At 48.3% G+C, this 27,662-nt stretch overlaps 3 protein-coding genes and 1 long non-coding RNA gene across 8 annotated transcripts in view; 2 read left to right on the forward strand and 2 right to left on the reverse strand.

Annotated features, from left to right (window-relative positions):
- Positions 1-1,610: 1,610 nt before the first annotated feature.
- LOC135906731 (uncharacterized) lies at positions 1,611-10,249 on the reverse strand. The gene is made up of 2 exons (XM_065438318.1): positions 9,190-10,249; positions 1,611-1,672 (listed from the first exon to the last, which is right to left on the reverse strand). The coding sequence occupies exons 1-2, from the start codon at positions 10,247-10,249 to the stop codon at positions 1,611-1,613; spliced, it is 1,122 nt and encodes a 373-aa protein (XP_065294390.1).
- A 373-nt stretch (positions 10,250-10,622) lies between these two features.
- Positions 10,623-13,763, forward strand: LOC135919915 (uncharacterized). The gene is made up of 3 exons (XM_070532918.1): positions 10,623-11,057; positions 11,768-13,458; positions 13,715-13,763. Exons 1-3 carry the CDS (start codon positions 10,623-10,625, stop codon positions 13,761-13,763), a joined length of 2,175 nt encoding a protein of 724 aa, XP_070389019.1.
- Positions 13,764-14,816: 1,053 nt separating this feature from the next.
- Positions 14,817-27,572, forward strand: LOC135906031 (antimicrobial peptide microplusin-like). 2 transcript variants are annotated; one of them, XM_070541326.1, is made up of 5 exons: positions 14,817-14,939; positions 22,255-22,316; positions 22,863-22,952; positions 25,379-25,405; positions 27,473-27,572. In XM_070541326.1, the coding sequence occupies exons 1-5, from the start codon at positions 14,870-14,872 to the stop codon at positions 27,521-27,523; spliced, it is 300 nt and encodes a 99-aa protein (XP_070397427.1). In that variant the 5' UTR covers positions 14,817-14,869; the 3' UTR covers positions 27,524-27,572. The 2 variants fall into 2 exon arrangements, with proteins under 2 accessions (XP_070397427.1, XP_065293250.1); XM_065437178.1 differs by lacking the exon at positions 27,473-27,572 and having other exon boundaries at positions 25,379-25,508.
- LOC135906038 (uncharacterized) overlaps positions 16,244-27,662 on the reverse strand; it is a 90,723-nt gene continuing 79,304 nt past the window's right edge. For all 4 annotated transcript variants that reach the window (XR_010565608.1, XR_010565606.1, XR_010565605.1 and 1 more), the window contains 2 exons: positions 18,076-18,234; positions 16,244-16,556 (listed from right to left, as the gene is read on the reverse strand). This is a non-coding gene — a long non-coding RNA (uncharacterized lncRNA). The remainder of the gene's footprint in view (positions 16,557-18,075; positions 18,235-27,662) is intronic.

The raw sequence follows: 27,662 nt of genomic DNA on the forward strand, positions 1-27,662 counted from the left end.
CATGACTGAGGTTATTTTTAATTTATTCAATGGTACTGACTATGTAGTGTACTGTTGTGAATTAGGGGGACCGCGCGGCCAACGAAGGTTCCAAGGATGGTTCCGTGCCAGGTGCCGGGAGAAAGCAGGGTTCCGAGCGACGTTGAAGAGAATGAAAAAAGGATAAAAAAAAAGAATACGGTTCAGTTTTACAACACGGCTCCAACTATTGGAGCAGACTGCATGCTAGCGTCTTTGCATGTCCGAGCGTCTCCCCTTTTTTCCACAGCCGTCCGGATCCGCCTTTTATGCCCTTTTCTTCCCTCTTTCCCTCGTTGAGGGAATTCACTGGTCAATCACAAATGCCGAATCGTTCACCACCTCTATCGCCCCTCACTGATCTCCAACGTGGTGCTCTTGTCGCCCACGTGGTGCTGCTTTCTCCAACGTGGTGGTCGGGCGTCCACCAAGGCAAACTGAGTCTGCTGTCGACGATTTCTCCGGACTTCTCGACGATGAACCTGTCACCGATCAGTGGCCTCTTCGTGGCGTTCAGGAGGGCGACGTTGCTGTCTTGAGGTGAAGTGAATGATGAGGCGTGAACATCAACCGTGACAGCTGCATGTCGCTGGTGCGGCATCCTTTGTCCTATAGGGCATCGCCAGGCACAACAGTACATTTCTAGATGAGCAAGTTAGTTGACAATAATGCTGCCTGTAGCGCAATAAAGTATGTTTTGTGTGTTTCTATTTTGTGTGCTTTCTTCATTTTGCGCTGAAAGCAAAGTGTATGACATTCGATATGTTCCTTCCCTCGCTTACCTGTACGCTTGCCCCATACCTTACCCGTACATGGGAGCCAACCGGAACACAAGTCCGATTTCCACAAAAATCAATTCTGAACCCCGTGCAGCGCCTGCGACCGCCTCTGATAGCGACCTCTCAACGACAACGTCTCAAAACGCTCTCTGTTTCGACAGCGTCTGCGTCTTCGATCAAAGGCGTAGCGTCCGAACGACACAGTCTCAATGCGCCAGCTGTCACGAGGAAAAAATGCGAGAACGTTCAGCTTACCACCGTGCCTTTATGCGGTTCCACACGGTACCATTTTTATCGAAGGTTAAACGCTTTAAAATGCTTTAAAAAGGCTAACCTGCATACTTCAGAGTTTAAGCAAACAACTCTGGATTTTTCGCGCGCAGCCTACTTTGACCGATTTCACATACACATATCGTTATTCACATAGTTGCTGAATAAATGCAGACAAATGAGAAAATATGCCACATTTGAGCTGACTATCCCAAGGCATAGTTAAGAAGCTCCACGTAATCATTGCGACATCAAGACGCACATAAATTGCACAAGAATATCCAACATACCGAGCATACAGAAAAGCATAGTTAAGGAATTGAAACCACACATTTGACCATACATACGCACAGAAATATAGAAACAGACTGAGTCTGAAAAAAGTGACTGGCGCAATGGTTGGTTACACCATGAATGAACGAACGATAAATCAACATCAAAGAAATAATTTTTCACATCACGGCATAGACGGGTTCAGAGCTTATTGTATTAAACTACGACTCGGGTTATCAGTTGGTAATATTCTGGCGACAGTGGCTTTTGTCAGCTATTTGTCGTGGGTGCAGCAAACAACCCGGGCCTGGTGTACGAGATACGCACCACCACTACGAAAGAACAACAAGATCGTGTTCAAGTCGCTACAGGGTCATTGTAGTACGTCCGGCAATGACCTCGCCGATGAAGCTGCTTGAACAGCACGTGAAAGAGCACGTTTTCTTTGAAGGGCCACTAAATGCCAAATTCTTGTGCTTGATTTTTATGCTTCCGGGAGCCTATTTCTGAATGATCACAGAATGAACCTGTGAAACCTCCGAGGTGACAAATAATGAAGGGTAACAACATTATTTGTAAGCATTTCTGACACCACTTCAAAACTAGCGCCAAAAACCGAAGGTGTATCCGAGCGTTGCCCTGAGGCCGTCGCAAGGGACCTGACGCATGAACGCATGGGCTCACAAAGCAGTGACGTCGTCCAGAAGCGCGCATAGAATTCGTCTGTTAGTCGCGAATACACTACGTCGTCGCCGTCAGAATCAAGGTGGTCGTCATATTTAAATGCGGCCGACGTCTTTCGGAAAGTCGCGACCACTGCCATATGCAGGATGTCCCGGTTAACTGTAGCCAGAGCTTAAAATATGCAAATGCCACGTAACTGGACAGAACCAAGGTATTGTTGTTTGCCGTCGCTTGGAGATGCTCAAACTACTTTTTCATAGCGACTAATTAGATAATTAGATTTATTTATTTATTCAACTTCTCAAATATCATAATTAGATGAAAAGTGTCAATGACAAAATTGTACAGCGACATGAAAAACTACCGATACGGCTTTTGTTGCTCAATACGTGCTACATAAGTGTTTTCCCGAGCTTGGAAGAAGCCAGCAAATGAACGCAAAGTGCCTCGAGTGGCCAGTCGCGTGGCATTGAAAAAAGAAAGTTTGAGTCTCCAAGCGTCGGTAAGCTACAATGCCTTTGTTGTGTCCCGCTGCGTGGCAAATGCATTTTTGAAACTCTGGCTAAAGTTAGGTGGGAAACCCTGCATAGTGGATATAGTGAACCCTTTTCAGAGTAGCCCCTGCAGAGCAGCGGGTCGGAAATTGACAGCGCTGCAAGCAGTGATGAAAGATTTACCTGCAAACGTGCGCTTGGCCCCCACAAAATGAAGCGAGAAAATTCGGCTGCTTTTCCTGGGAGTCCATTCATTCCGATTGCTGTTGCGGACGAAGTTGACCCACTGTTGTCGGGGCCTCACCACGGTAGCTTACTGGCTAAGGCGTTGCTCTGCTGAACTCGAGGTCGCGCATTTGATTCTGGCCGCGTGACCGCCTTTCGATGGGGGCGAAATGGAAAAAACACTCGTGTACGTAGATTAGGTGCACGTTTAAGAACCCCAGGAGGTCAAAATATCAGAAACAACTAAATCGGAATTAAATTTCGTTGATTTCCGCACGGGGGAAACAAACGAAATGATAAGGCTGCCACGATGCCATCTGTTTGCTTCAGTGGACACCGCTGCACCCGACACCGATGCCCTGTCACGACGGTATGTTTCGACTACTGCTGTCATGCACAGAAGAGCGAGGAGCCAGTCAGGAAGCACGTGGTATGGGCTAGCGGTAACGATACTCGTCCCTTTATGTACGCTCGGAAGACTTCCCTATGCTCCTCGGAAAGTACATAACAAAAATCTGTGCACGGCGCTCCTTCGTTTTACACGAACATATTAAATAAAAACATGTCACCACGCGCGACAAACACTTCCCAATGGCACCCTGTCCACTGACAGCTCCGATGACTGCCACCGATTCAGCCAGAGGGCGTGCGTAGGCCCCCTGCCGCCGCATCCGAAGGTGCTTGCGAACCGGTGGCACATTACTTTTGCCAGCACGAATAACATTTGTACAATTAAGTCGTTCTTTAATAAATCCAACTTGTTTTCTCGATGCCTTGGCAGCGAAGAGAAAACGTGTAAGCCAGGCGAGCAGCTTCGCTGAGGCGGTTGGTGCGTGCAGTCTGCGAGACGAAACGCCCTTGCATCGCGGCTCGCCATCTCGCCGGTGTTTTAGTACTGAGCGCTGCGTTGCAGAGCAGGCGCACTTTCAACTTACCTTTATTCATTTAGTTACTATTTCGCGTCAGAAACAAACTGTAGCCGATTTTTACGCCGCCACGGTGAGTGACGCAGCATAGATGCGAACGCCTCAGCCGTGGTGATCGGACAGGTCAAGGAGCCCCCAACCACTGGCGCAGGCTCGTATGTAACCTACGCGAGTTGGTTGTTCGACCGGAATCGGATTAACACTGCATTCTGGCGGAACTTGTTGGAAATTTGTTGGGTGTGGCAGTTGGTGTAAAATTTAGACGCCGGATCATACCACGTGTCTCTTCCCACGCGAGCAGGTGACCAATCCAACAAGGAAGCGAGGAATGACAGTCTATATCACCGTGCTCCTCTCAAGTATCCCGATCTATGACATCGACAATACCAGTGTATGCGGCAAAATGTTACAGAGAACTCGAGGAGCCACTCAACGTGTCATATTGATGACGATGCCACGAGAAGCTGCAGTTTGCTGTCAGCCGTTCGCGCTGACTTCAAAACCATATCAGAATATATTCAAGGCAACGTTCGCCATTAACACTCGGTCAGATGCACATACGTATGCCGGGCAATCGAATTTCATGCCCCCTTAACCGAGGCAATGTGAAGGCTTGTTCAGAGTTAGCACAGTTACGATCCATTCTATTGTGATGCCTTATTCTCTGTATCACCGGATACTGATTGAGGCTTCATATGTTCATTGACGTGTATGGCAACCCTGCACGCCTCCGTCAGAAAATATGGCTTAATGGGCTGCATAATATTCAATGGAGGACTTACGTTGTTGCACCACCAGAGAAAGCGTATAGTTGAGAATGCAGTAGGACTTTCCTAACAAGCAACACTGGGACCATCCGTACTAGTAGTTATAGTAGTACCAGTAGTTATAGTTATACTACGCTTATCGTCGACCACGTGGTGATACACATTTCAATGTCATATGCTTCCAAACTTTATCTTGATTACTTTCACTTTATCTATGGCATTCAGTGGCCGCAGTTTCTGCGCTAACCTAGTTGGGTTTAGAAATCAATCAGTCCTGCTTTTTTTTTGTCCGAGCGGCAGAACTAGTGAGTTGGTGTGAAAAAGCTCCATTCCTCATTGGTTTAGGTAATTGTTTACTGCATTTAACCATTGATGAAGACCACGTAAAGTGAAGTTCTAGGATATTGGTCAACAGGGACTCCAGCGCGAACCGCCATGAAGATGAAGCCACGTTACTTAAGAGATACCAAATTGTGTGAGAAATTGCCACAATGCACTTTGTGGCACTGGATGTATTAGTAGGACGTTGTCACTGTGCATAACTGCGTAGCGCTTTCGCAGACTGTGATATCCATCCATCCATCCATCCATCCATCCATCCATCCATCCATCCATCCATCCATCCATCCATCCATCCATCCATCCATCCATCCATCCATCCATCCATCCATCCATCCATCCATCCATCCATCCATCCGTCCATCCATCCATCCATCCATCCATCCATCCGCCCGTCCGTCCGTCCGCCCGCCCGCCCGTCCGTCCGTCCGTCCGTCCGTCCGTCCGTCCGTCCGTCCGTCCGTCCGTCCGTCCGTCCGTCCGTCCGTCCGTCCGTCCTCTTACGCTGACACAGTCACCCAAGTTGTCTACAAGCGTGGGTCGCTAGGTGTGGTTGTGATGCCGTAGTGCCCGTTCTATCATAGTCATTCTAGCTTCGCGATCAGACTCTCCTTATGCCATCGTCGTCACGCCTTCTGCGCTGGCCCAATAGCCCAAATAGTTCAATAACTTGGGCCACTAGATACGTGTCAGTGGGCGTGATGCGATCATGGTCGTTCAATTATCGTCAGTCCAGCTTTGTCATCCGACTCTCGTCATGCTGTCGTCGTCATGCCGTGATCATTGTCACACAGGCTTCTTGATGCAGTCATCGTTGCTCCATTGTCGTCACGCAGTTGTAGTGATCCAATTGTTTTCATGCCGTTGTCATGCCATCGTCATCATTGCGTCTTCCTCACACAGCCGTCGTCATGCATTCGTTGTCATACCATCGTCCTGATGTCGTCGTGGTCGTTCCATCGTCATCGTTAGAACGTCGACATCCAATTTTCGTCATGCAGTCATCGTCATAACACCCGCCGTGGTTGCTCAGTGGCTATGGTGTTGGGCTGCTGAGCACGAGGTCGCGGGATCGAATCGCAGCCGCGGCGGCCGCATTTCGATGGGGGCGAAATGCGAAAACACTCCTGGTACTTAGATTTACGTGCACGTTAAAGAACCCAACGTGGTCGAAATTTCCGGGGTCCTCTACTACGCGTGCCTCGCAATCAGAAAGCGGATTTGGCACGTTAAACCCCATAATTTAATTTGTAATCGTCACAACATCGTCATCATGCCATTGCCGTCATGCCGTCGTCATTCCGCTGTCGTCTTACCATTATAATAACTTCAGTAACGTAATCCAGTCGTAGTAATGCCCGTCGCCGTCCTACCACCTTCGTCGATCTATCGACATCATTCCATCTTAATCATAGAGTTTCTCACTACATTACCTAGAGGGCAATCTGGCGCTGCTGCGCTGTGGTATGCATGGGAATGCCGGTATATTGTGGATTCGGATTGGCATCGTTCTCGTAGAGACAGGACGCCTTGAAGACGCGCTTGGAAAGTACCGTTCCGTCTGTCACAGTGATTCATTTTCTACTATAACAGCACGTGAAAAGCTGTTTTAGCTTTATTATTACGCGAAAACATGTTTTGTTTAACTATGAGAACTTGTTATTGTGTGTACGACTACATGTTACATAAGAAGTACCAGCGGGCCGCTAAAGTTTTAGGACAGACGACAAGGTTCGCGCTCGCTTTGAAACAGTTGGTCGCCTGTTCTTGCTTTTCTTCGCTTGGTCATGCATTGTGGGTGAGTAAAAATGTAATATGCGTGAATGGAAACATTTTATGAAGATTTTACTTTGAGAATGCGTTATTCGCGTAGCCATATCCACGTTTTAGACGAAGCCTCTTACAACACCAGCCAACACGAGCCTCGCAGACACATATACCGTCATTCCCATGACGGCACGGTGCCCCCTTAAGAAACTTCCATAGACGGTGGCGCCAGATTACCCTCTAGGTGTTATAGTGAGAAACGCTATGATCTTAATCATGCTATTGTTCAATCCTGATTATGCAGCTTCGTCATCCGTTTTTCATCATACCGTCGTCGTCATGCCATTATGGTCATAAACTCATCGTCATCACAGTGTCCTCATATTGTCGTCATCATGCCGTCGTCCTCATGTTATCATCGTCACACCACACCGCCTTTGTCGTTCCATCGACGTCATTCCTTCTTCTTCCTTCTGTCTTCACTGCGTTGGCGCCATACAGTCGTCGTCATCCCGCCATGCTCCTGGGCGACCTTGGCAAGCGAGTGCCATAGCAATGTGGGACGATACCGCAGTGTGTCGCATATAGCCGAAGCTACGAAATTTTCAGATCGATCACTACAGATAAATTAATGCGACTTCAGAAATACGGTTTGTAATAATAAAGATCGGGTCCCTCGCTTCCCTTACTTCTAGTTCATTACATAATGAGGGTATCGAGTCCAGCACAATTGATGCTTTCACGTAGCATGTATGGGTTTACTCACCAGTTGCCTTCAACCAAAAAGGTCACGTACTCGTGGCGCCTGCGGCAGAAAGGATGTTCCACATCCGCCGCCAAGGTTTGTGAGTGGTGGCGCTGGCTAACGTTCCCAGATTTAGTCCCAGAAGGTAAACAAAGATACCTCAGAAAGTGGATGGGAAACGGCGCCATGGTAGCTCAATTGATAAAAGCATCGCCCACGTAATGCGAATGCATAGGCTTTGATCCCACCTACGGCCAGTTGTTCTTTCATCGACTGTCAGTTACATTTGTCTTTATAATTCCCTAATTAACTTACATGCAGTTTCCCCTATGTTGTCCTTGGTTACACTGTTTGTTGGTTTCTGACAGTATGATTAATAACAATCGGGCCCCTCGGTTGGCTTTGTTCTCGTTCACAACTGGTAGGAGCGTTGATAAAAGGAAGAGGTCTGGACACCGACCAAAAATGGTTTAAAAGAGTTATTTACGTTTCGGCTCCCCCACGGGAGCCTTGTTCACAATGAAAGAAGCGGCAGAGCTGGCGCCCCTTTTTATGTGCGTCTCAAAACATGATTAAGGCACCTGGCATACATGGGCGGCAGATTGCCTTCGTTGCGATTAAGAGTGTGCGCCGTGGTTTGGATGATTAGGGACTCAAGATAAAGACGCGAAGAATGATTTCGCTCCTTCGCAATCACACGAGATTTCTCCCAGTTAATCTTATGTGATGTGGCTGCGCAGTGTTCGGCCAAGGCATTTGATGCAACGTGTCGTTTCTGGACGTCATTCATGTGTTGCTTAAGTCTTGTTTTGAAGTTGCCGGTTTCACCGACGTACACATATCGACAGTCCGCACACGGAATGACATACACCACGCCTGGGAACTTGTCCTTTTCCAATGGGTCTTTCACATGCACGAGCTCGTGTCTAAGTTTCCGGGAGGGCACATGCGCAGCCTGCACGTCATATGACCGCAGGACGCGTGCAAGAGTTTCGCTTATGCCGGGGACGTACGGAATCGCAGCCCGTCTTTTGGGGGGTCCAGACTGGGTGGGTACTGTGCGAGCCAGCTGACGCCCTACCGATTCAATGACGTACTCAGGGTATCCACAAGCCATTAATTCGCTCCGCACAAGTGCATTGTCCGCCATGTGGTCTACCGCTGTTGTGCACACGTTTTTTGCCCGACGAAGAAGAGAGCCGACAACAGACCTCTTTTGCGAAGCAGGGTGCACCGATCTGTAGTTTAGGTAGCGGCCCGTGTGAGTGTGCTTCCTAAACACCTTGAATAACAGGTTCGGCCCATCTCGCTGCACAAGGGTGTCCAGGAACGGCAGTTGCCCTTCGGATTCCACTTCAACGGTGAACTTGATTGCTGCTTGTATATTGTTTAGGTGAGCCGTGAAAGGGTCAAGGTTTTTCCTTTGCAAAATGCTGAAACAGTCGTCGACATATCTGAGGAAGACTTTTGGTGCCGGTGTAAATGAGGACAGCGCTTGAGCTTCGATAGCCTCCATTGTTAGGTTGGCTACTGTGACCGAAATCGACGCACCCATTGCTGCTCCATGTACTTGCCGATAAAATTTCTTCTGGAACGTGAAATACGTATTTGATAGGCAAAATTTTAGTAGCCTACCTAAGTCATGCACATCGATGGGGGATCTGTCAGGCAACGTCGGGTCTTCGTCAAGGGCGGCGACGCAAACTTCTACGGCCATGTCTATTGGTACACTTGTAAACAGTGAGACCACATCAAAAGAAACTAAGACTTCGTCGGGGTGAACGCTTGTCCCTTTAACCTTTTCAATGAAGTCGTACGTGTTGCGTATGTGCGTGGCACGTTTTCCAACGAGTGGCGAAATGATTCTGTGGAGAAAATTTGACAGCTTGTGGAGTGGCGAACGTGTGAAGTCCACAATGGGGCGCAGGGGAACATCGGGCTTGTGCACTTTCGGTAGGCCGTATATTGCTGGAGCAGATCCATTGTGGCAAATCAGTCTGTAGTACAACTGCTTGTGCTGTGGCGGCACCATACGGAAGACGTCGGCGAGCAGTTTCTGCAGATCCCTCTGAAGCTTGGGTGTCGGGTCTCTTGCGACGCTGGCGTACGTGTGAACGTCACTCAATAGCAAGCACATTTTTTCGATGTATTTGCTCCTGTCTAGAAGGACGGTAGCGTTCCCCTTGTCGGCGGGAAGTACGACTATATCCCGATTCTCCTGCAGCCTCTTGATGGCATCACGTTCTTGCTTGCACAAGGTGTCCACGGTGGGTTGGGCGTGCAACTTCGACAATACGCTTACAACGCGTGTGCGAGCCTCGTCACGGCGGGATTGGTCGACCAAGTTCACAGCGCGCTCAGCGGCGCAAATTACTTTCTTCGTGTCCGTTGCAGGTCCCGTGTTGAAGTTCAGACCGAGACTTAGGACTGCCATTTCGTAGCCGTCAGGCTGGTATGTGGACAAGTTGTACACAGAGTTTTTGAGGGCACTTGGCGGACGTGCTGTGCGGCACTGCTGCAGCCTTTCGAACTTCCTGTCGTGGCATTGCTCATCTTTCCGAGCGCGAAGATTGGCTTGAAAATTTGCATGCAGTTGTATGCGCGCCATCTCTTCTGGGCAGTGATCCTCGAGACGCCGCCGAGAAAAGAAAGCATCATTCCTAAGTTTTCGTACTTGGTCCCTGCAGTCCATGATCCTCGCTTGCAACAGATGCCGTTCTGCCTTGGAAATCACGCTTAGTCCAAATCTCGTCGACACGGGTCTGTGAAGACGTAGCGAGCGCGGGATCAAACCATCGGACTTGCAGGCAAGGTTGAACGTCAGATGCCCGTTGAATGCCAGAATGCGCGTAGTCAGTGAGACGAACCGGCGAATTTCAGTGATCACTTGCTGGCCGTACGCCTGTCGCAAATGGATGAAGTTGAGAGTATGACGGAAGCCCGTCTGGTCGGGATGATACATACTTAAAAGGAAGAGGTCTGGACACCGACCAAAAATGGTTTAAAAGAGTTATTTACGTTTCGGCTCCCCCACGGGAGCCTTGTTCACAATGAAAGAAGCGGCAGAGCTGGCGCCCCTTTTTATGTGCGTCTCAAAACATGATTAAGGCACCTGGCATACATGGGCGGCAGATTGCCTTCGTTGCGATTAAGAGTGTGCGCCGTGGTTTGGATGATTAGGGACTCAAGATAAAGACGCGAAGAATGATTTCGCTCCTTCGCAATCACACGAGATTTCTCCCAGTTAATCTTATGTGATGTGGCTGGGCATTGTTCGGCAAGTACATGGAGCAGCAATGGGTGCGTCGATTTCGGTCACAGTAGCCAACCTAACAATGGAGGCTATCGAAGCTCAAGCGCTGTCCTCATTTACACCGGCACCAAAAGTCTTCCTCAGATATGTCGACGACTGTTTCAGCATTTTGCAAAGGAAAAACCTTGACCCTTTCACGGCTCACCTAAACAATATACAAGCAGCAATCAAGTTCACCGTTGAAGTGGAATCCGAAGGGCAACTGCCGTTCCTGGACACCCTTGTGCAGCGAGATGGGCCGAACCTGTTATTCAAGGTGTTTAGGAAGCACACTCACACGGGCCGCTACCTAAACTACAGATCGGTGCACCCTGCTTCGCAAAAGAGGTCTGTTGTCGGCTCTCTTCTTCGTCGGGCAAAAAACGTGTGCACAACAGCGGTAGACCACATGGCGGACAATGCACTTGTGCGGAGCGAATTAATGGCTTGTGGATACCCTGAGTACGTCATTGAATCGGTAGGGCGTCAGCTGGCTCGCACAGTACCCACCCAGTCTGGACCCCCCAAAAGACGGGCTGCGATTCCGTACGTCCCCGGCATAAGCGAAACTCTTGCACGCGTCCTGCGGTCATATGACGTGCAGGCTGCGCATGTGCCCTCCCGGAAACTTAGACACGAGCTCGTGCATGTGAAAGACCCATTGGAAAAGGACAAGTTCCCAGGCGTGGTGTATGTCATTCCGTGTGCGGACTGTCGATATGTGTACGTCGGTGAAACCGGCAACTTCAAAACAAGACTTAAGCAACACATGAATGACGTCCAGAAACGACACGTTGCATCAAATGCCTTGGCCGAACACTGCGCAGCCACATCACATAAGATTAACTGGGAGAAATCTCGTGTGATTGCGAAGGAGCGAAATCATTCTTCGCGTCTTTATCTTGAGTCCCTAATCATCCAAACCACGGCGCACACTCTTAATCGCAACGAAGGCAATCTGCCGCCCATGTATGCCAGGTGCCTTAATCATGTTTTGAGACGCACATAAAAAGGGGCGCCAGCTCTGCCGCTTCTTTCATTGTGAACAAGGCTCCCGTGGGGGAGCCGAAACGTAAATAACTCTTTTAAACCATTTTTGGTCGGTGTCCAGACCTCTTCCTTTTAAGTATGTATCATCCCGACCAGACGGGCTTCCGTCATACTCTCAACTTCATCCATTTGCGACAGGCGTACGGCCAGCAAGTGATCACTGAAATTCGCCGGTTCGTCTCACTGACTACGCGCATTCTGGCATTCAACGGGCATCTGACGTTCAACCTTGCCTGCAAGTCCCATGGTTTGATCCCGCGCTCGCTACGTCTTCACAGACCCGTGTCGACGAGATTTGGACTAAGCGTGATTTCCAAGGCAGAACGGCATCTGTTGCAAGCGAGGATCATGGACTGCAGGGACCAAGTACGAAGACTTAGGAATGATGCTTTCTTTTCTCGGCGGCGTCTCGAGGATCACTGCCCAGAAGAGATGGCGCGCATACAACTGCATGCAAATTTTCAAGCCAATCTTCGCGCTCGGAAAGATGAGCAATGCCACGACAGGAAGTTCGAAAGGCTGCAGCAGTGCCGCACAGCACGTCCGCCAAGTGCCCTCAAAAACTCTGTGTACAACTTGTCCACATACCAGCCTGACGGCTACGAAATGGCAGTCCTAAGTCTCGGTCTGAACTTCAACATGGGACCTGCAACGGACACGAAGAAAGTAATTTGCGCCGCTGAGCGCGCTGTGAACTTGGTCGACCAATCCCGCCGTGACGAGGCTCGCACACGCGTTGTAAGCGTATTGTCGAAGTTGCACGCCCAACCCACCGTGGACACCTTGTGCAAGCAAGAACGTGATGCCATCAAGAGGCTGCAGGAGAATCGGGATATAGTCGTACTTCCCGCCGACAAGGGGAACGCTACCGTCCTTCTAGACAGGAGCAAATACATCGAAAAAATGTGCTTGCTATTGAGTGACGTTCACACGTACGCCAGCGTCGCAAGAGACCCGACACCCAAGCTTCAGAGGGATCTGCAGAAACTGCTCGCCGACGTCTTCCGTATGGTGCCGCCACAGCACAAGCAGTTGTACTACAGACTGATTTGCCACAATGGTTCTGCTCCAGCAATATACGGCCTACCGAAAGTGCACAAGCCCGATGTTCCCCTGCGCCCCATTGTGGACTTCACACGTTCGCCACTCCACAAGCTGTCAAATTTTCTCCACAGAATCATTTCGCCACTCGTTGGAAAACGTGCCACGCACATACGCAACACGTACGACTTCATTGAAAAGGTTAAAGGGACAAGCGTTCACCCCGACGAAGTCTTAGTTTCTTTTGACGTGGTCTCACTGTTTACAAGTGTACCAATAGACATGGCCGTAGAAGTTTGCGTCGCCGCCCTTGACGAAGACCCGACGTTGCCTGACAGATCCCCCATCGATGTGCATGACTTAGGTAGGCTACTAAAATTTTGCCTATCAAATACGTATTTCACGTTCCAGAAGAAATTTTATCGGCAAGTACATGGAGCAGCAATGGGTGCGTCGATTTCGGTCACAGTAGCCAACCTAACAATGGAGGCTATCGAAGCTCAAGCGCTGTCCTCATTTACACCGGCACCAAAAGTCTTCCTCAGATATGTCGACGACTGTTTCAGCATTTTGCAAAGGAAAAACCTTGACCCTTTCACGGCTCACCTAAACAATATACAAGCAGCAATCAAGTTCACCGTTGAAGTGGAATCCGAAGGGCAACTGCCGTTCCTGGACACCCTTGTGCAGCGAGATGGGCCGAACCTGTTATTCAAGGTGTTTAGGAAGCACACTCACACGGGCCGCTACCTAAACTACAGATCGGTGCACCCTGCTTCGCAAAAGAGGTCTGTTGTCGGCTCTCTTCTTCGTCGGGCAAAAAACGTGTGCACAACAGCGGTAGACCACATGGCGGACAATGCACTTGTGCGGAGCGAATTAATGGCTTGTGGATACCCTGAGTACGTCATTGAATCGGTAGGGCGTCAGCTGGCTCGCACAGTACCCACCCAGTCTGGACCCCCCAAAAGACGGGCTGCGATTCCGTACGTCCCCGGCATAAGCGAAACTCTTGCACGCGTCCTGCGGTCATATGACGTGCAGGCTGCGCATGTGCCCTCCCGGAAACTTAGACACGAGCTCGTGCATGTGAAAGACCCATTGGAAAAGGACAAGTTCCCAGGCGTGGTGTATGTCATTCCGTGTGCGGACTGTCGATATGTGTACGTCGGTGAAACCGGCAACTTCAAAACAAGACTTAAGCAACACATGAATGACGTCCAGAAACGACACGTTGCATCAAATGCCTTGGCCGAACACTGCGCAGCCACATCACATAAGATTAACTGGGAGAAATCTCGTGTGATTGCGAAGGAGCGAAATCATTCTTCGCGTCTTTATCTTGAGTCCCTAATCATCCAAACCACGGCGCACACTCTTAATCGCAACGAAGGCAATCTGCCGCCCATGTATGCCAGGTGCCTTAATCATGTTTTGAGACGCACATAAAAAGGGGCGCCAGCTCTGCCGCTTCTTTCATTGTGAACAAGGCTCCCGTGGGGGAGCCGAAACGTAAATAACTCTTTTAAACCATTTTTGGTCGGTGTCCAGACCTCTTCCTTTTAAGTATGTATCATCCCGACCAGACGGGCTTCCGTCATACTCTCAACTTCATCCGAGCGTTGATAACATTCGAGAAACTTCCGATACATGCAGGCGAGTCCTGTACCGAGCGATCAGTCTTTAACATTTGTTATCCGGTGAAAATCGGTCACCGGTGAAAGATAAACAAGTACACGTGTCAATATGCTGAACAATGGAAAGTATAGCGAGTGACGCTGCGACAAATATCTATAATGGACACAGTGAAAACACTGAAATGGGCTTTTTCGGCGATTCTACGCCGTCATCCCATGTAGAGCACTTCAAAAGGGTGACATAAGAAGCACCCCTACTTGAAGACTTCCTTTCACCAGTGTATGAGTTAACAGAACGCTATCGTGGGTGAACAAGCACTACTCGGATCGCTGAGGCATCCTATTCTCTGTAGAGACTCAGCACGACACAATCGCGCTAGCTAGAAAGCGTCGTCCTGAAGAAGCAAAAAAAAAGAGAAAAAAATGCCACCATTGCGATACGTAGGGACACGTGCAGAAAACGCCAAGGGCGCGTTACACCACGTGTAAGGGTTTCAATTGCCCCAGGGCAACAGTGTAGTTAGCTCTAGTGTGCCCTCACACTCAAGGCTACAACGTGAAAATGAAGGCGCTGGCCGTCTTCCTGACGTGCGCTATTTTCGTGGCGTCGGCTGGATATCCGGATCTGTGCGGTGAGGTGACGAGTCTGCAGCGCTTGCATTAAATCAGTTCGACACGAGGGGCCTGCGCTTCGCCTCTTAAGCTAATCTGTTTGTAACATGTGCTTGTCTCCGCACAAGCCTCGAGAATATTTGCATCAAGTTAACGGAACACTAAAAGGAAATCACAGTCGCAGCTACAGTATCTTGTTCGTGTTTAAATTTGGCACTTCAAACTACTTTATTTTTGTGCTTTAGCACGCTGAAATATCTCTTGACGTCGGCGCATTATACATACGTGATAGAGCCTCCTGCGTGTATATTGCTCTCACAATTATTTGGTTATGGTACCTATCTTCGCTCAGCAATAGCACACTCCAATTACGGTTTGGTCGTACGGGGTACACCTTCAAAGAAGTTAAGCAGTTCTAAACAACAATAAATATAAAAAGAAAAAGCAACAAGCGCAACAAGTGCGTGTTGGTTTCTAGTTGCTTGTGGCTTGGCACTGTTTAAATTCTTTGACAATGAACCAACTATGGTTTTACTGATGACTATACTGGCTGTAGTTCACATTCGCGCTTTTTCAGCTGAGATTATCAGCTACATAGAACTAAAGGAAGCCATGACTGTACATAAAGGAAATCGACAGGTCCACTTTTTCCGTGTCATATCGTAGCACGTTTTGCGCCCCCTTATGTAGCCGTGGGCCAACCCATCCAAGTATCTATTATTCTCTAGCTTTTCAACTCATGGCGTTTTTCACTGGTCGATTCGGAGCAGGATTTTTTGCTCCGCGGCAACGAATCCGAATTTCACTGGTCGATCTGGAGCGGGTTCGCGCGTTCCACTGGTCGTTTCGGATCAACTCGCTCCGCGCCGGATCGCTCTCACTTGCTCCGCCGCCGAGACGCGGATTCGGGCGGAAATAGAACGCGTCACATGGCGTCACTTCCGTCTTCAAGCGAAATCGGTACCCGGTCGGTACGCACAACATTGTGTTGGGCATAGTTTGCGGAACCGGTTTGTGTCACGTGCACGCAGACTTCCTGTGTGATCTCCCACGGAGCGTTCGTGCGCTCCACTGGCAGACTCGGATTGGTGAAAGCCGAGCGCTCGCTCGAGGATTCAGGCGGCTGCTCCAGATCGACCAGTGAAAAACGCCATCAGTTTTAAACGAAAACTGTCCCACTACAAGTGCGCCAAGTAATAAAAAGTGTTTTCAGAGTCAGTGTATACAGTCATTTCGTGTATACAGTGAGAGTGCGAGGTGGACGACGACGAAGTGTCTGCTTGGCAAAACGTTGTTTATCTCTTGCTTTTTTTGTGAAATTATACGTGTACATTTGAGGCGTCGCTTCTTTGTCCGTCGGCGATGGACGTGGACCACTTTGGACGTCTGCCAGATTCGGTGACGTCAGTGGTGGTCGCGTCAAGTAAGCGGACTGGCCCTCACAGCGATTCCGACAGCGAGGATGCCCGTATCTCCTCACTGCGAAGCGAGGAGCCCTCCGATGATAATGTCGAAGTTGTTGTGAGCCGCAAGGCGAAGAGACGTAACACCAGGTCCTTTTCTTCCACAAGCACAATGAATGAAAGACCACAACGAAGGCCTGTGACCAACACCATCCTTTTCGTTCCTGCCGTGCCCTACGGGAACATGAAACGTTTCAACAGCAACGTGTATCGGTGGTGCTGGATGGATGGGTGCCAAATGAAATTACTGACGTCAGAATGAATACACGGAAGAACGTAGTGGTGATTGATGTCATGCATGCGGTCGCGCTGAATACCCTGCGCAGCGTCCCCGACGTGGTCGGAATGAAGGTTTGTTGCCACATCCCGCTGGGCTCTGACGTTATCACCGGTGTCATCTATGACGCAAATACCACCATTCCCAGCTCCGACTTAGAAGTTCTTGTAAAACCAGTCAGTAAAGCTGCTGTCATCGTGAGTCTTACCTACCTGGGCAACTGACGTTGTCTGAAGATGCTATTCAAAGCAGACTCTCTAGCTTCATATGTAAAGGTTGGCCATTTCCGGCATACTGTACGACCTTTCGTACCGAAGCCACTACAGCGCCTCAACTGCATGAAGCTGGGTCACGTGAGAAGTGTATGCAAGAATACAGAAGTGTGCTCTCGCGGCGTTGAAACCCACTTCGCTGATGATTGCAAAGCAACTGTTCTTAAATGTTCGAATTATCATGGGTCCCAAGGAGCTTCGTCAAATGATTGCTCAAACATTACAAATGAGTTGGCTGTCCTAAAAAAAAATGACGAGAGACCATTCGTCTCATCTGGAGGTTGCCAAAACCATGAAAAAGCGGCGATATCGTCGCCGATATTCGTTAAAGAAAATCGGTGCCTCTACCGCGTCCTTCACATGCACTGCTACTCCACGTCCCTCACCGCCCAGACCGGTCGCCGCGGCTGACAGGAACCAGAATGCTGAAAGAACCCAGGCTGCGGCTGGTGCAGCTTGGTTACGGTTGTCAAAGGCACAGTCACCTGCAACTTCACTGCACACATTGGCAGTTTTGAATTCTGAACTTCCCGCTGATAGACTACCGGAAGAGGACAAACAAGTGGTCGTAATGCTTCGATCACATATGAATGCCATACGCGTGCTCCTCAGCAAGCTAAAAACGCCATCAGCTCAGAGTGCACTTCAGATACTGGATGCTCTAAGTCCAGTATTTGCAAACCTTCAGTAGAGGCCATGGCTCATTCAATGCAGTCATTCCGCACTGAGGTCTGACAAGCTTCGATTTTACAATAGAACGCCAGAGGATTCAAGTCCCACATCTCATCCTTCCATCATTTAGTTTCACAAATCCGATTCCCATAACCGATATTTGCGAACCCAACGTACTTACTTCCATCAAGGTGTCAGGGTACGAACAATTTATTTTTTTCGACGAGTGAAGAGCGCAGCAAAGATGTCGTGTACATCTGCGCGGATTTTACGTATGTCCACCATGCAGTACTACCACATGATAACAATCAATACGTCTGCGTACGTGTAAGAAAGAAGCAAGTGTCATTCACCCTCATTAGTGTCTACATATCCCAGTCAGATCAATTTGAACGCGACAAACTTCGAGACATATTGTTGCAGACCAGTGGTCCTTGGATTATTACAGGAGATTTCAACGCCCATCACTTACTTTGGGGTAGCTCGGCAATCAATTCCAGAGGCAGGGATATGGTGTCGTTCACCTCGGATCAGGACCTTTGTGTCATGAATGATGGCAGTCCTACGGTGACAGCGAACCATTCCCAATTTGACGTAGAACTGGAGAGTCTAACTGCACTTCGATGACGAGCTGAAAGGAGATACAGGCACACGAAGGCAGTTTATAACCTGAGAATGGCACGGGGAAAACAGATGCAAATCCGGTGCCGTTTGGACAAATTGCAGAAACAACGCTGTAAGTCCTTTTGTGAATCACTGGACATTCGCAAGCAACTTTCATACACATGGAGGACTGTTTGTGGCCTGCGCTCATCTCTGCAACAGCGATAGCCTTTCATGGCCTTAGCACTATATCACTGCCAGACGCAACTTCAGGTGGCGAATGATTTTTGTGCGCGGATCGCTCGCGTGTTTGTCACCCCCAACGCCGAAGACATGAGTGTAGTCCTTGTGTCACGCGTCCCAAAAGTGGAAATTCTGTTTAGTACGGAAGAACTGGGCGCCTCCTTGGCTGCTTTTCGACGTTCATCTTCACCAAGGCCCGACGGCATCACCTACGCAGCTCTTGCCCATCTTGGAGAAGGGGCCAAACAAGAGCTGTTAAATTACTGCAACCGCTCATGGCATGAAGACATTGTTCCTCAGCAATGGAAGATTAGTAGGCTCGTACCGCTACTCAAAGAAGGAAAAAAAACCTCTTGAACTGACTGACGCTACACAGCCCTTTTGCCCTGGCAAGCTGCATAGAGAAAGTAATGGAAAAGATTATTCTTACACGCTTGGAATGGTATCTTGAACGCCACAATGTGTACCCTGACTCCATGACAGGTTTTCGGTTTGGTAAGTCGTCAATAGACAATGTTAATAACCTCGCAACATTCATGCAACAACAAAAATGCCTCAACCGCATATCAGTGGCGCTCTTTCTTGATGTGAAAGGGGCGTCCGACAATGTTACACATAAAGCGATCCTCGAGTCATTGGAGTCTGTTGGAATCAGTTGCCGAAGCAGGTTCTTCTTTGTGCTGACCGAAGATGGCTTGACTGCCAACTATTTTACACACGGTGGCGTCCCACCGGGGCGGGGTATTAAGCTTTATTCTCTTTAACCTGGGTATGGTTGGCCTTGCTGAAATATTACCCAAGACAATTCACCTATCAATGTACACTTATGATATTTGTCTTTGGTCTCCTGCGATGACTCGTCTTCAAGTGCGCGCAAGAATTCAGCGGGCAGCCACCCTAACGTGTTCGTGTCTCCGCAAACAAGGCCTTAGTGTGTCCATCGAAAAATGCGCGTTAATCGCATTTACGCGCAAACTCGTGCCAACGTACCTTGTTTCTCTCAATGGCCAGGCTATTAGATACCAGAAGGCTCTCCGCTTTTTAGGTGTGATTATTGACAAGGACCTTTCATGGAGCCCCCACTGCATCTCCCTAAAGCGGAGACTAACTTAGATTGTAAATATTATGAGGTCCCTGTGCGAAAAAACCTGGGGCTCGTCGGTACGGTCCATGCTGCAGCTGTACAGAACACTGTTTCTGGGCGTTTTACGTTACAGCCTGCCGGTTTTGGTAGACACATGTAAAACAAACATTCGTAACCTCGAAAGTTTGCAAGGCCAGGCTCTACGGACATGTCTTGGTATACCACGATGTGCCTCGACTCACACCACAATCATGATTTCCAGAGACTACTTAGTTCCAACATACATAACAATTGACAACCTTAGAGCACACATTCGACATCTGCGTCGCGTACCCAGTTACTATATTGCTGCTTTGCCAGTACAAAGACCTCAAACCACATTTTCCAAACTTGTTGCGACACATGAAGGCTACCTTCCGTCGGGCTTTACACCAGCAGCAAGACCACAGTTACTCATGTAGTTCGTATACGACATCCACAAGTACGCCTCACGATTCCGGGAATTACGAAGAAGACCCATCATTCAACAGTGGCTCTACGTCAGTTCACACTGTCATTACTGAATGAGGCGTATGAACAAAGGACGCACATTTACACCGATGGAGCTGTTTAAGCCAGCAGCTCCACAGGCGCTGTTATGATCCCGGCCTTACAAGTCACAATTACGCTCAAAGTGTTCCTTATAACGACCTCTATGGCAACAGAACTTGCCGCTATACGTGCCACTGTTAATTACATCGCACAAGCCAAACTTCGAAAGTGGGTCGTTTTTTGTGACTCCAAGGCAGCCCTTCTGAATCTGCAGTCAGCCTTACGGCTCAAGACCCATGGAGAGCTGGTGCTTGAGAACAAAGAGGTTCTCCATCAAGCCCTTATGAACCGACATGACATCATCTTCCAATGGCTTCCGGCGCACTGTGGCATCATTGGAAATGACCTTGCTGATAATGCCGCCCGGCTATTCCATCAAGAAGCTCTGACACTTCCTATACCCTAATCAAGGACAGATGCTGCGAGAGGTCTTCGATTACTTGGTGAAACCAAGACTGAAACGTTGTGGAACACCCCCGACTTTTTCCAACTGGCGTCTCCACTGGCTGGATCCTATATGAAGCTCCAGATTTCATCGAACTTCTCCCGCCGGGATGCAACTTTACTGTACCATTACTAGTTAGGGCTGCTTTTACAAAAGTCTACTCATTCCTTATTGGAATGTCCCACACACGAATATGTGACTCGTGCAGCTGTGAAGAGACGCTCGAGCACGCGTTGTGTTTTTGTAATTGCTATGACAACAAACGCGACATTCTTAGGACGGTGTTAAACAGACCATGGCCCCACGCGTCCCAGGCTTACAAAGCGACCCGGGCACTGCTACGTTTCATGAAAGCGACGGGCCTCCGTGACCAATTATAGGCGCAAAGTTATGGACATCCGCACGTATTCACACTGATAGTACCTCCTTCCGTCCCTCTCCTTTCTTTTCTTCCCTTAAAGCCCTTCCCCTTTGTAGGGTAGGAAACCGTACGGGCGTCTGGTTGACCTCCCTACCTTTCCTTCCTTCCTTTTCCCCCTTCTCCTCTACAGAGTGCGCTAAAATTAACTCTGGATCTATCACACCAAAGAAATAAATTCCGTAAAATGAGTCCACAAGTCGGCGTGGAACGCCGCTTATGGTATAATTATGAATCCGCCAGAGTATCCCAACATTAGAAAAAGCGTCTCACGCGAAATGCTTTCAATCTGGCAGCTGAGTGTTTAACCAAGAGGGAGCGCGAACACATTTGGGACGAATTGGAGGCGCTGTACAAAACTTTGGGGCTGTAGACGGGCAAACTCATTTGCTATAAAGAGCGGTTGCAGTTGATTGCAAAGCAAGTGTAGCTTTGAAATGCATACTTTTGTAGCGGCATGTGGAAGCCCATTAGCCTAGCGTTACTGCGTTACGCCATTATCACCACTGTGCTCACCAAAGCGTGTATATGGAGGCGATTCTCGCAGCATTTGTCACTACACGCGTAGATGACGGCTGGTATAGGAACGATAATGGAAAAGACCGAGCATTTGAACAGCAACATACCACACTGCAAAATGACATCGGAAAAAGATTGCTTGTGGCCACAGCTTCGAAGAACATATGCTTCATATCTAGAAACCAGCTCCAAGTATTTTTCCCTCCTTCAAGAGGAAAAAAAAAACTTCATAACTATAACAATGATAAGCTAACGGCTGTCTTCACAGAACTGTGACTGAAGGGACTTGTCATATTTGCTAGATGTCAACTCCCTTCAGTCACAATGTTATTCAGGTCTCTCTTGCACACAGTAGCACTGCCGTATGCAGTCTTCCTCACTAATCTCCTCACTCGATCGGTGCATGTAGAAGAGCTTTGGCTAGCAAGGCGCGCCGATATGCTAGGCGGCTTGATGAAGCCTCTGTGCTTGGCCGCGATGCGTAGTTGTGGTGCCATGTATACAGCATGCGCTCAGCGAATGGCGTCGGTTGCCTCCGACATTTCAATATACGAATTTGTGTATTTTGCCACCTTTACTGTGTGATTGCATATATATTAACACAATAATCAGCGCTAATTTTGCTCTTGCAGGTTTGTTGTCGGTAAAACTGCAAGAATGTCCACTCGTACAGGTCCCTTTAATAAGTGTGCGAAGGGCGAAGTACGTTTACGCGTTGTCATATTTTCCTTCATTATTTTTTATTCAGATTACAGGGTGGAACAACTGCCTGCACTGGCCGAGTGCATTGAAAAGAAGGCCTCTCTCAGGGTACGTGATGGGTGAAATGAATAACCACAACTATTTTCGGGGCTAAAATGAACGAACGAGAAATGTGCGATATCTGATATACGCAGCACGTAAGATCAAAATGGAAGCCTGCAGTCTATAGACAATACGTTTCAAATCAGTTATCCTAAACCCATCACTGAGTTAAGTTGATTTCATAAAGGTTCTTGAAAATAAATCCCTCCTGACAATGGCGAACAATAAGAAAAAGAACGAGAAATAAGACATGAGAGACATGCCTTGAAAAAAGTAAGAAAACTGGGCGCGCTCACTGTAAAAGTATCATGGTTATCATTTTCGGAATTTGTTTATTTAATTGTTTGTTTGTTGATTTATTTCAATACCTTCAGGGCTCTAATACGTCATAGAAGGGAATGAGAAACAGATCTACGAAACAAGAACAGAACAATGCGTCTGCTGAGAGTATCAATAAAGTACAACTGCACCCTCAAATTCAAATACATCTGTCGATTTCTTGACTTCAGTGTACAATAGTATAGAGTTATGAGTGTTTCGATGTTCATGCAGCTCAAGATAGCGCTTTTGAAGACAAGAACTGAACTCAACTGCCTGAATGGCGCCTGCATGATCCGAGCGCTGTGCATCATGGTAGATCCGGTACGTGCAACATGCTTATAGCGGCCCTTCACGAGTGAAATCTGTGTGAAAAGAAGCTTCGGCCACGTATTGGAGATAAAAGACCTTGAAATTTAACAGTACAAAACCGGATACCATGAGATTCTGAACAGATAGCTCAGTGAGTGGAGGGAGCAGCGTCTCGTCGGACATGTGACTTTAAAACGCAGTCTTACTCAGGTGATCAAAACTAAACAACCTTAATTTATCTGAAGTAATAAAAGCAAGTATTCCTTTTTCCTTTCTTTTTCTTGCATGACTGGACGGCACTGACGTGCTATTCTGTGCTAGTTACAAATTAGGTCTTGCTGGGTGCGTCTACAAGAGATGATCCAACCACGCGATTATGTCGGTTTAAAGTATACCGCCCCGTTATCGATGACGCTTAAGGGGCTCCATCACTGACTCTGCCCGATGCCATATAAAGGTTTCGGCCTGGAGCTTGGCGTCTGAAGACGTTCGATGCAGAGCCGATGCAGAGCCGTTGCAGTGAATTCCCAGCGGTGTCACAATTTCTCATTCATTTAGAGCCCCCGGCTACTCAAGCGGAGCATCCGTGCTGCGCGTCTAAAAGGGACAAGCCTGTACTCCATCTCACAAGTCATTTGCAGCACTTTGGAAATTCCAAGGCTCCTTAGCCAAGGCGGAGTGCCCCTCGAGATGCGTTCACTCGCGCTGCGTCGTCTGCTCAGCGACTGTTGAATTCGTGTTACACGCCGTGCCTGCGCAAAAGACCTCGCATGTCGCCTATCGCTGCAACATATCATGTACCAAGCAAAAAATTCACCTGCGATTACGATACTCCTTTACGGGAAATTTGAGCGCAGCTCTATACGTGTTTGAATTTCGGGTGTCAATATTTTGTATTAGGATTGTATAGGTGCACGGTTTATATTTGAAAGAGAACGCTGTGAGTAGCGTGGGTGACACAGACAATCTACCTCGTCAATCTACCGCCTCGCTATCGGGAGATCGCGAGAGGCAGCGCGTGGGTGACGCGTGGGCGCGATTCACAGCAGCGGCCGTGCAGCTCACGAAGTGCTTTGTTCCCATAGAGACGACGCGCGCTATGCTGGCGTCATATCGTAGCCATCGTCGCCGCACAGCGCGTATTGCGCGGCACTACGCTTTTCTTCGCACGCTTTTGCTCCACCAACGACGAGAGCGGCCCTTCGTCGCGGGGAAGTTACGTCACCAGCGTCAGCGGCGACAGCACCCAGGGGAACGTCGCATCGAGCCTTACCGCGCGCCATCGCTCCTTGCAGGAGCAGTGATCCCCGCCGCACGCGCTGGTACCGTGGACTGACCTCAGCAGCTGCGCTGACGCTGCGGAACACCTATCGCACACGAAACAACTATCCTCACCACCTCACGTCACCCTGCCCCCTCCCTCGCCCTCGGAAGCGCAGATGAGATCACACACGCGGCCGAAGTTGCCGTGGCCGCCGGCAACACAGCGCATGCGCAGGCCGTCTCCGCTCCTCCTCCGCTTTCCTCCTCGCGCGCTCTTCTTCCATCTCCGCGTTCGCTCGGTTACGAAGTAAGGCACGTCTACGCTCAACGCAGGAACGGGGGCTGAAGAGCTGCTCTCTAAAACAAAACTCTCTAATCCTGCCACTGTTCAGACTGTTACGCCTGGAGCTTCCTTGTTACGCGCGGAACAAGCAGGATATTGCTTGTGTGCGCCTCGTACCTTCGGCAGTGCTGCAAACGACTTGTGACATGCGGTATACAGGAACCAACGACAACACTTCAAACTGCGTGCATATAATCTCAGATGGTGGCAGTGAATTCGCAGACAGAAATGTTCTGCAGATCCGTTCTCAGAAAACCTCCTAACTAGGTTCCGTTATTATTGGACTTTAGAATAGGTCCACACGTGCATCAATGGAGAGCACGCAATGGGAATTTAGGCGAGCCGGTCAACAAAACTTCAGCAATAACGGGATCTTGCACTCTGGATTGGGAGGCATAATGTGAGCATACAGTTCCTGAAAACCGGAAGCATAAAACTGAATTATTTTATTGTGCGTTCCTATGCAGGGGGGGATCTCTCAATTTTTATTGAGCCGATTAAGTAGTATTAATGATATATCGCTGAAGGTTTTCTTGCTTTCGTTCAAAATAATGGTATCTCTTGATGTCATCGGATATACGGACAACAGTCGTAACGTTATTTCATTTTGCCATCGGGACTGAAACGATTGCGGCAACTTGAAGTACGAAGAAAAAGTATACAGGTATATGTTACGTGCCCTACTGCTCGCAAGTGAATAATATTTGGCTCAGCTTTGCGCGACAGCACGGTCTTGCTTCTAGTATGAATTTGTTTAACATGCTTAAAAAGTGTTAATTAGTGAAAAAGGTATCTTAACGTCGTAACTAAAATATTTTTTTACACCATACAGGAGGACATCCTATCGAAGTACCTATCGGTAAGCGATGCATGGCAGACTGATACATTCAATGAAATATGCACGATTACTGCTTTAGTTATTAAGCTGTTCTACTGACATGTATCTCTTAGTTACATTTTGTGCCAATTTAAATAAAACAGAATTTTATTGTTGACAGAAAATGTTCAAGATCCAAATAACACAAATTCATTGTCATGCTGTCTATACGTTTGGCAGCTGAAAAAAAGAAAAGACATTGTCCTATGGTTGTAAGCTAGCTGACGCCGGTTTGAATATATTTACGATATTTATATGAACGATGTCTTAGGCGCGGCTTTGATGTTCTGCAGGGGGCTGACGTTTCAGTCGAAAACAAATCAAAGAAACAATCGCTTCATGTTGAGCGTATTGGGCAACATCCAATGAGAAGAGCTGTCGGGCAAATTGACAAATATTCACTAGTGCACATTACGTGTGACGAGTGTGTGATGTGTGATAATCACCTACACCTGGCCCCGTGGCATAGCGGCCATGGGGTTGCGCCATGCACGAGGTCGCGGGATCAAATCCCGCTGTGGCGACCGCATTTCGATGGGGGCGAAATGCAAAAACACCGTACGTGTCCCGTGCATTAGGGGCACGTTAAAGGTCCCGTGGTGGTTAAATTTAATCCGGAGTCCTTCACTACAGCGTGCCTCATAATCGAATCGTGGTTTTGGCTCGTAAAACGCCCGAATTCAATTGTATTGTAATCATCTGTGCAGGCACACTACATTTTTTTACGCATGCACACTTTAGAGCGATTAAAATAGTATTCAAGTGAAAAATCATACCCATAGCAAAACACGCTTGTGGGCAGCTCGTGACAGTCACGAAAAATGTGAACTTCCTGCACGGAAATAAATACAAGTACATAGGGCCAACATAATTGAACGAATAGTATATAGAACGCAAGAGTAGCTCTAAGGGTGGAGATGTCAATACAGTGTGATTCCTTTTAACTGTGAAAGGCTTACTTTAAGTTCACTTGAAGCTTCACACATTTATTACAGTCTAACGCCAACACGTCCGCGAATTTAGCCTTTTTCAATGTAGCAGTTCAATGTATGCAGTAGTACTGATTTACGTATTGACTAACTATATTGCAAATCATGAAATCTGATTCGATAGTAACCGTGAAAGCTAAAGGGGCCCTGAACTTCACCAAGCCCCTCGGGCTTGGTGAAAAAACACAGTCCGCCGATAGCACACGATGCTGTGACCAGCTCAGCCAAGTTTTGCAGTCGTGCGCGGAGCGTGAAACTCGCAAGCGGAGCCCGAAGTCAACTTTCTCTCAAACGCTCTCTTTTCAACAGATCACTGCTCCACTTTTCTGGACGTTTATTTCGTAATTTAGCAGATTTCGATACGCGCCTACTATTGACCTACACCTGACATCACTCAAAAAAGCTGTTTGTATCAGTGTGCTTCTTTCCACTGCTACTCTTTACAAACAGGCTGAAGTAAGCGAATATCTGCTTTCGAATTTGGCCATGGCCAGTCCTACGCTTGGCCATGGCCGCCCGCGTAGGAATTAAGATTAGCCATCCTGCTTATCGGTGTCGTAGCCGTGTAGTCTCGTAATTTCGAAGAGTTTTGTGCAATCAACTAACCTCGAATTATGCGAAACTGAAGGTCACACCACACGCAGGCTTGCCAGCGCGCGCTCACGCCTGACCGCTCCTGGTTAGACGCCTTGTTCAAAATGCGCAGGTTGGATGTGGCTACTATCCATTTGTAAAGCCAGTCCGCACCATGAAGCGCGGCCATACTGGAGCATATGAGCGCGAGCGCGTACTCAAGCCATGTCGTGTATTAAGCAAACGCTGGGCATTACAGTTGCAGTTACGGTTATGCAGCTAAAATTATACTACACTCGCATGTAACTGCGGTCTGCTGCGTAGCGTAGATACGTAGCGTGGATACGTAGCGTAGATTTGGAGTAAGCGTACCAGTTCATGGTCAAAGTTAGCGCGTACACATTCTTGTCGTTACCCCCATGTTCATGTTGTGTTATATGTAGTAGATGCGTCGCATTTCTTTTTAAATGTTTATCCTTATTTTCAGGAGCAAAAAATGGCGGAACTAGATAAAATCACCGAAATGTGCAAACCATGATGTCTTCATTACGAAATATGCCCTCCTGCTTGACTTGAGAAGAGTGCGCCGTGAATAAAAAGAGATAGAATCATCCATATGTGTGTGCCTTTTTGTTTTATTTCTATGAGTGGGGAAATCGGCTTATTGTAATTAAAGT

The sequence above is a fragment of the Dermacentor albipictus genome, chromosome 1 (assembly GCF_038994185.2).
Source record: "Dermacentor albipictus isolate Rhodes 1998 colony chromosome 1, USDA_Dalb.pri_finalv2, whole genome shotgun sequence".
NCBI lineage: Eukaryota > Metazoa > Arthropoda > Arachnida > Ixodida > Ixodidae > Dermacentor > Dermacentor albipictus.

What these genes read in the sequence shown, in the direction of transcription:
- LOC135906731 (XM_065438318.1), bottom strand. Translation starts at nt 10,249, where the DNA reads ATGTATCATCCCGACCAGACGGGCTTCCGTCATACTCTCAACTTCATC. An exon ending in CCCCATTGTGGACTTCACAC is followed by an intron (nt 1,673 to 9,189) that starts GTTCGCCACTCC and finishes GTTCTTTCGTAG; the next exon opens with TGGTGGTGCGTATCTCGTAC.
- LOC135919915 (XM_070532918.1), top strand. Translation starts at nt 10,623, where the DNA reads ATGGAGGCTATCGAAGCTCAAGCGCTGTCCTCATTTACACCGGCACCA. An exon ending in CTGAGTACGTCATTGAATCG is followed by an intron (nt 11,058 to 11,767) that starts GTAGGGCGTCAG and finishes CATTTGCGACAG; the next exon opens with GCGTACGGCCAGCAAGTGAT. An exon ending in CACCCTGCTTCGCAAAAGAG is followed by an intron (nt 13,459 to 13,714) that starts GTCTGTTGTCGG and finishes TATGACGTGCAG; the next exon opens with GCTGCGCATGTGCCCTCCCG.
- LOC135906031 (XM_065437178.1), top strand. Translation starts at nt 14,870, where the DNA reads ATGAAGGCGCTGGCCGTCTTCCTGACGTGCGCTATTTTCGTGGCGTCG. An exon ending in AAAAGAAGGCCTCTCTCAGG is followed by an intron (nt 22,317 to 22,862) that starts GTACGTGATGGG and finishes ATGTTCATGCAG; the next exon opens with CTCAAGATAGCGCTTTTGAA. An exon ending in TGTGCATCATGGTAGATCCG is followed by an intron (nt 22,953 to 25,378) that starts GTACGTGCAACA and finishes TACACCATACAG; the next exon opens with GAGGACATCCTATCGAAGTA.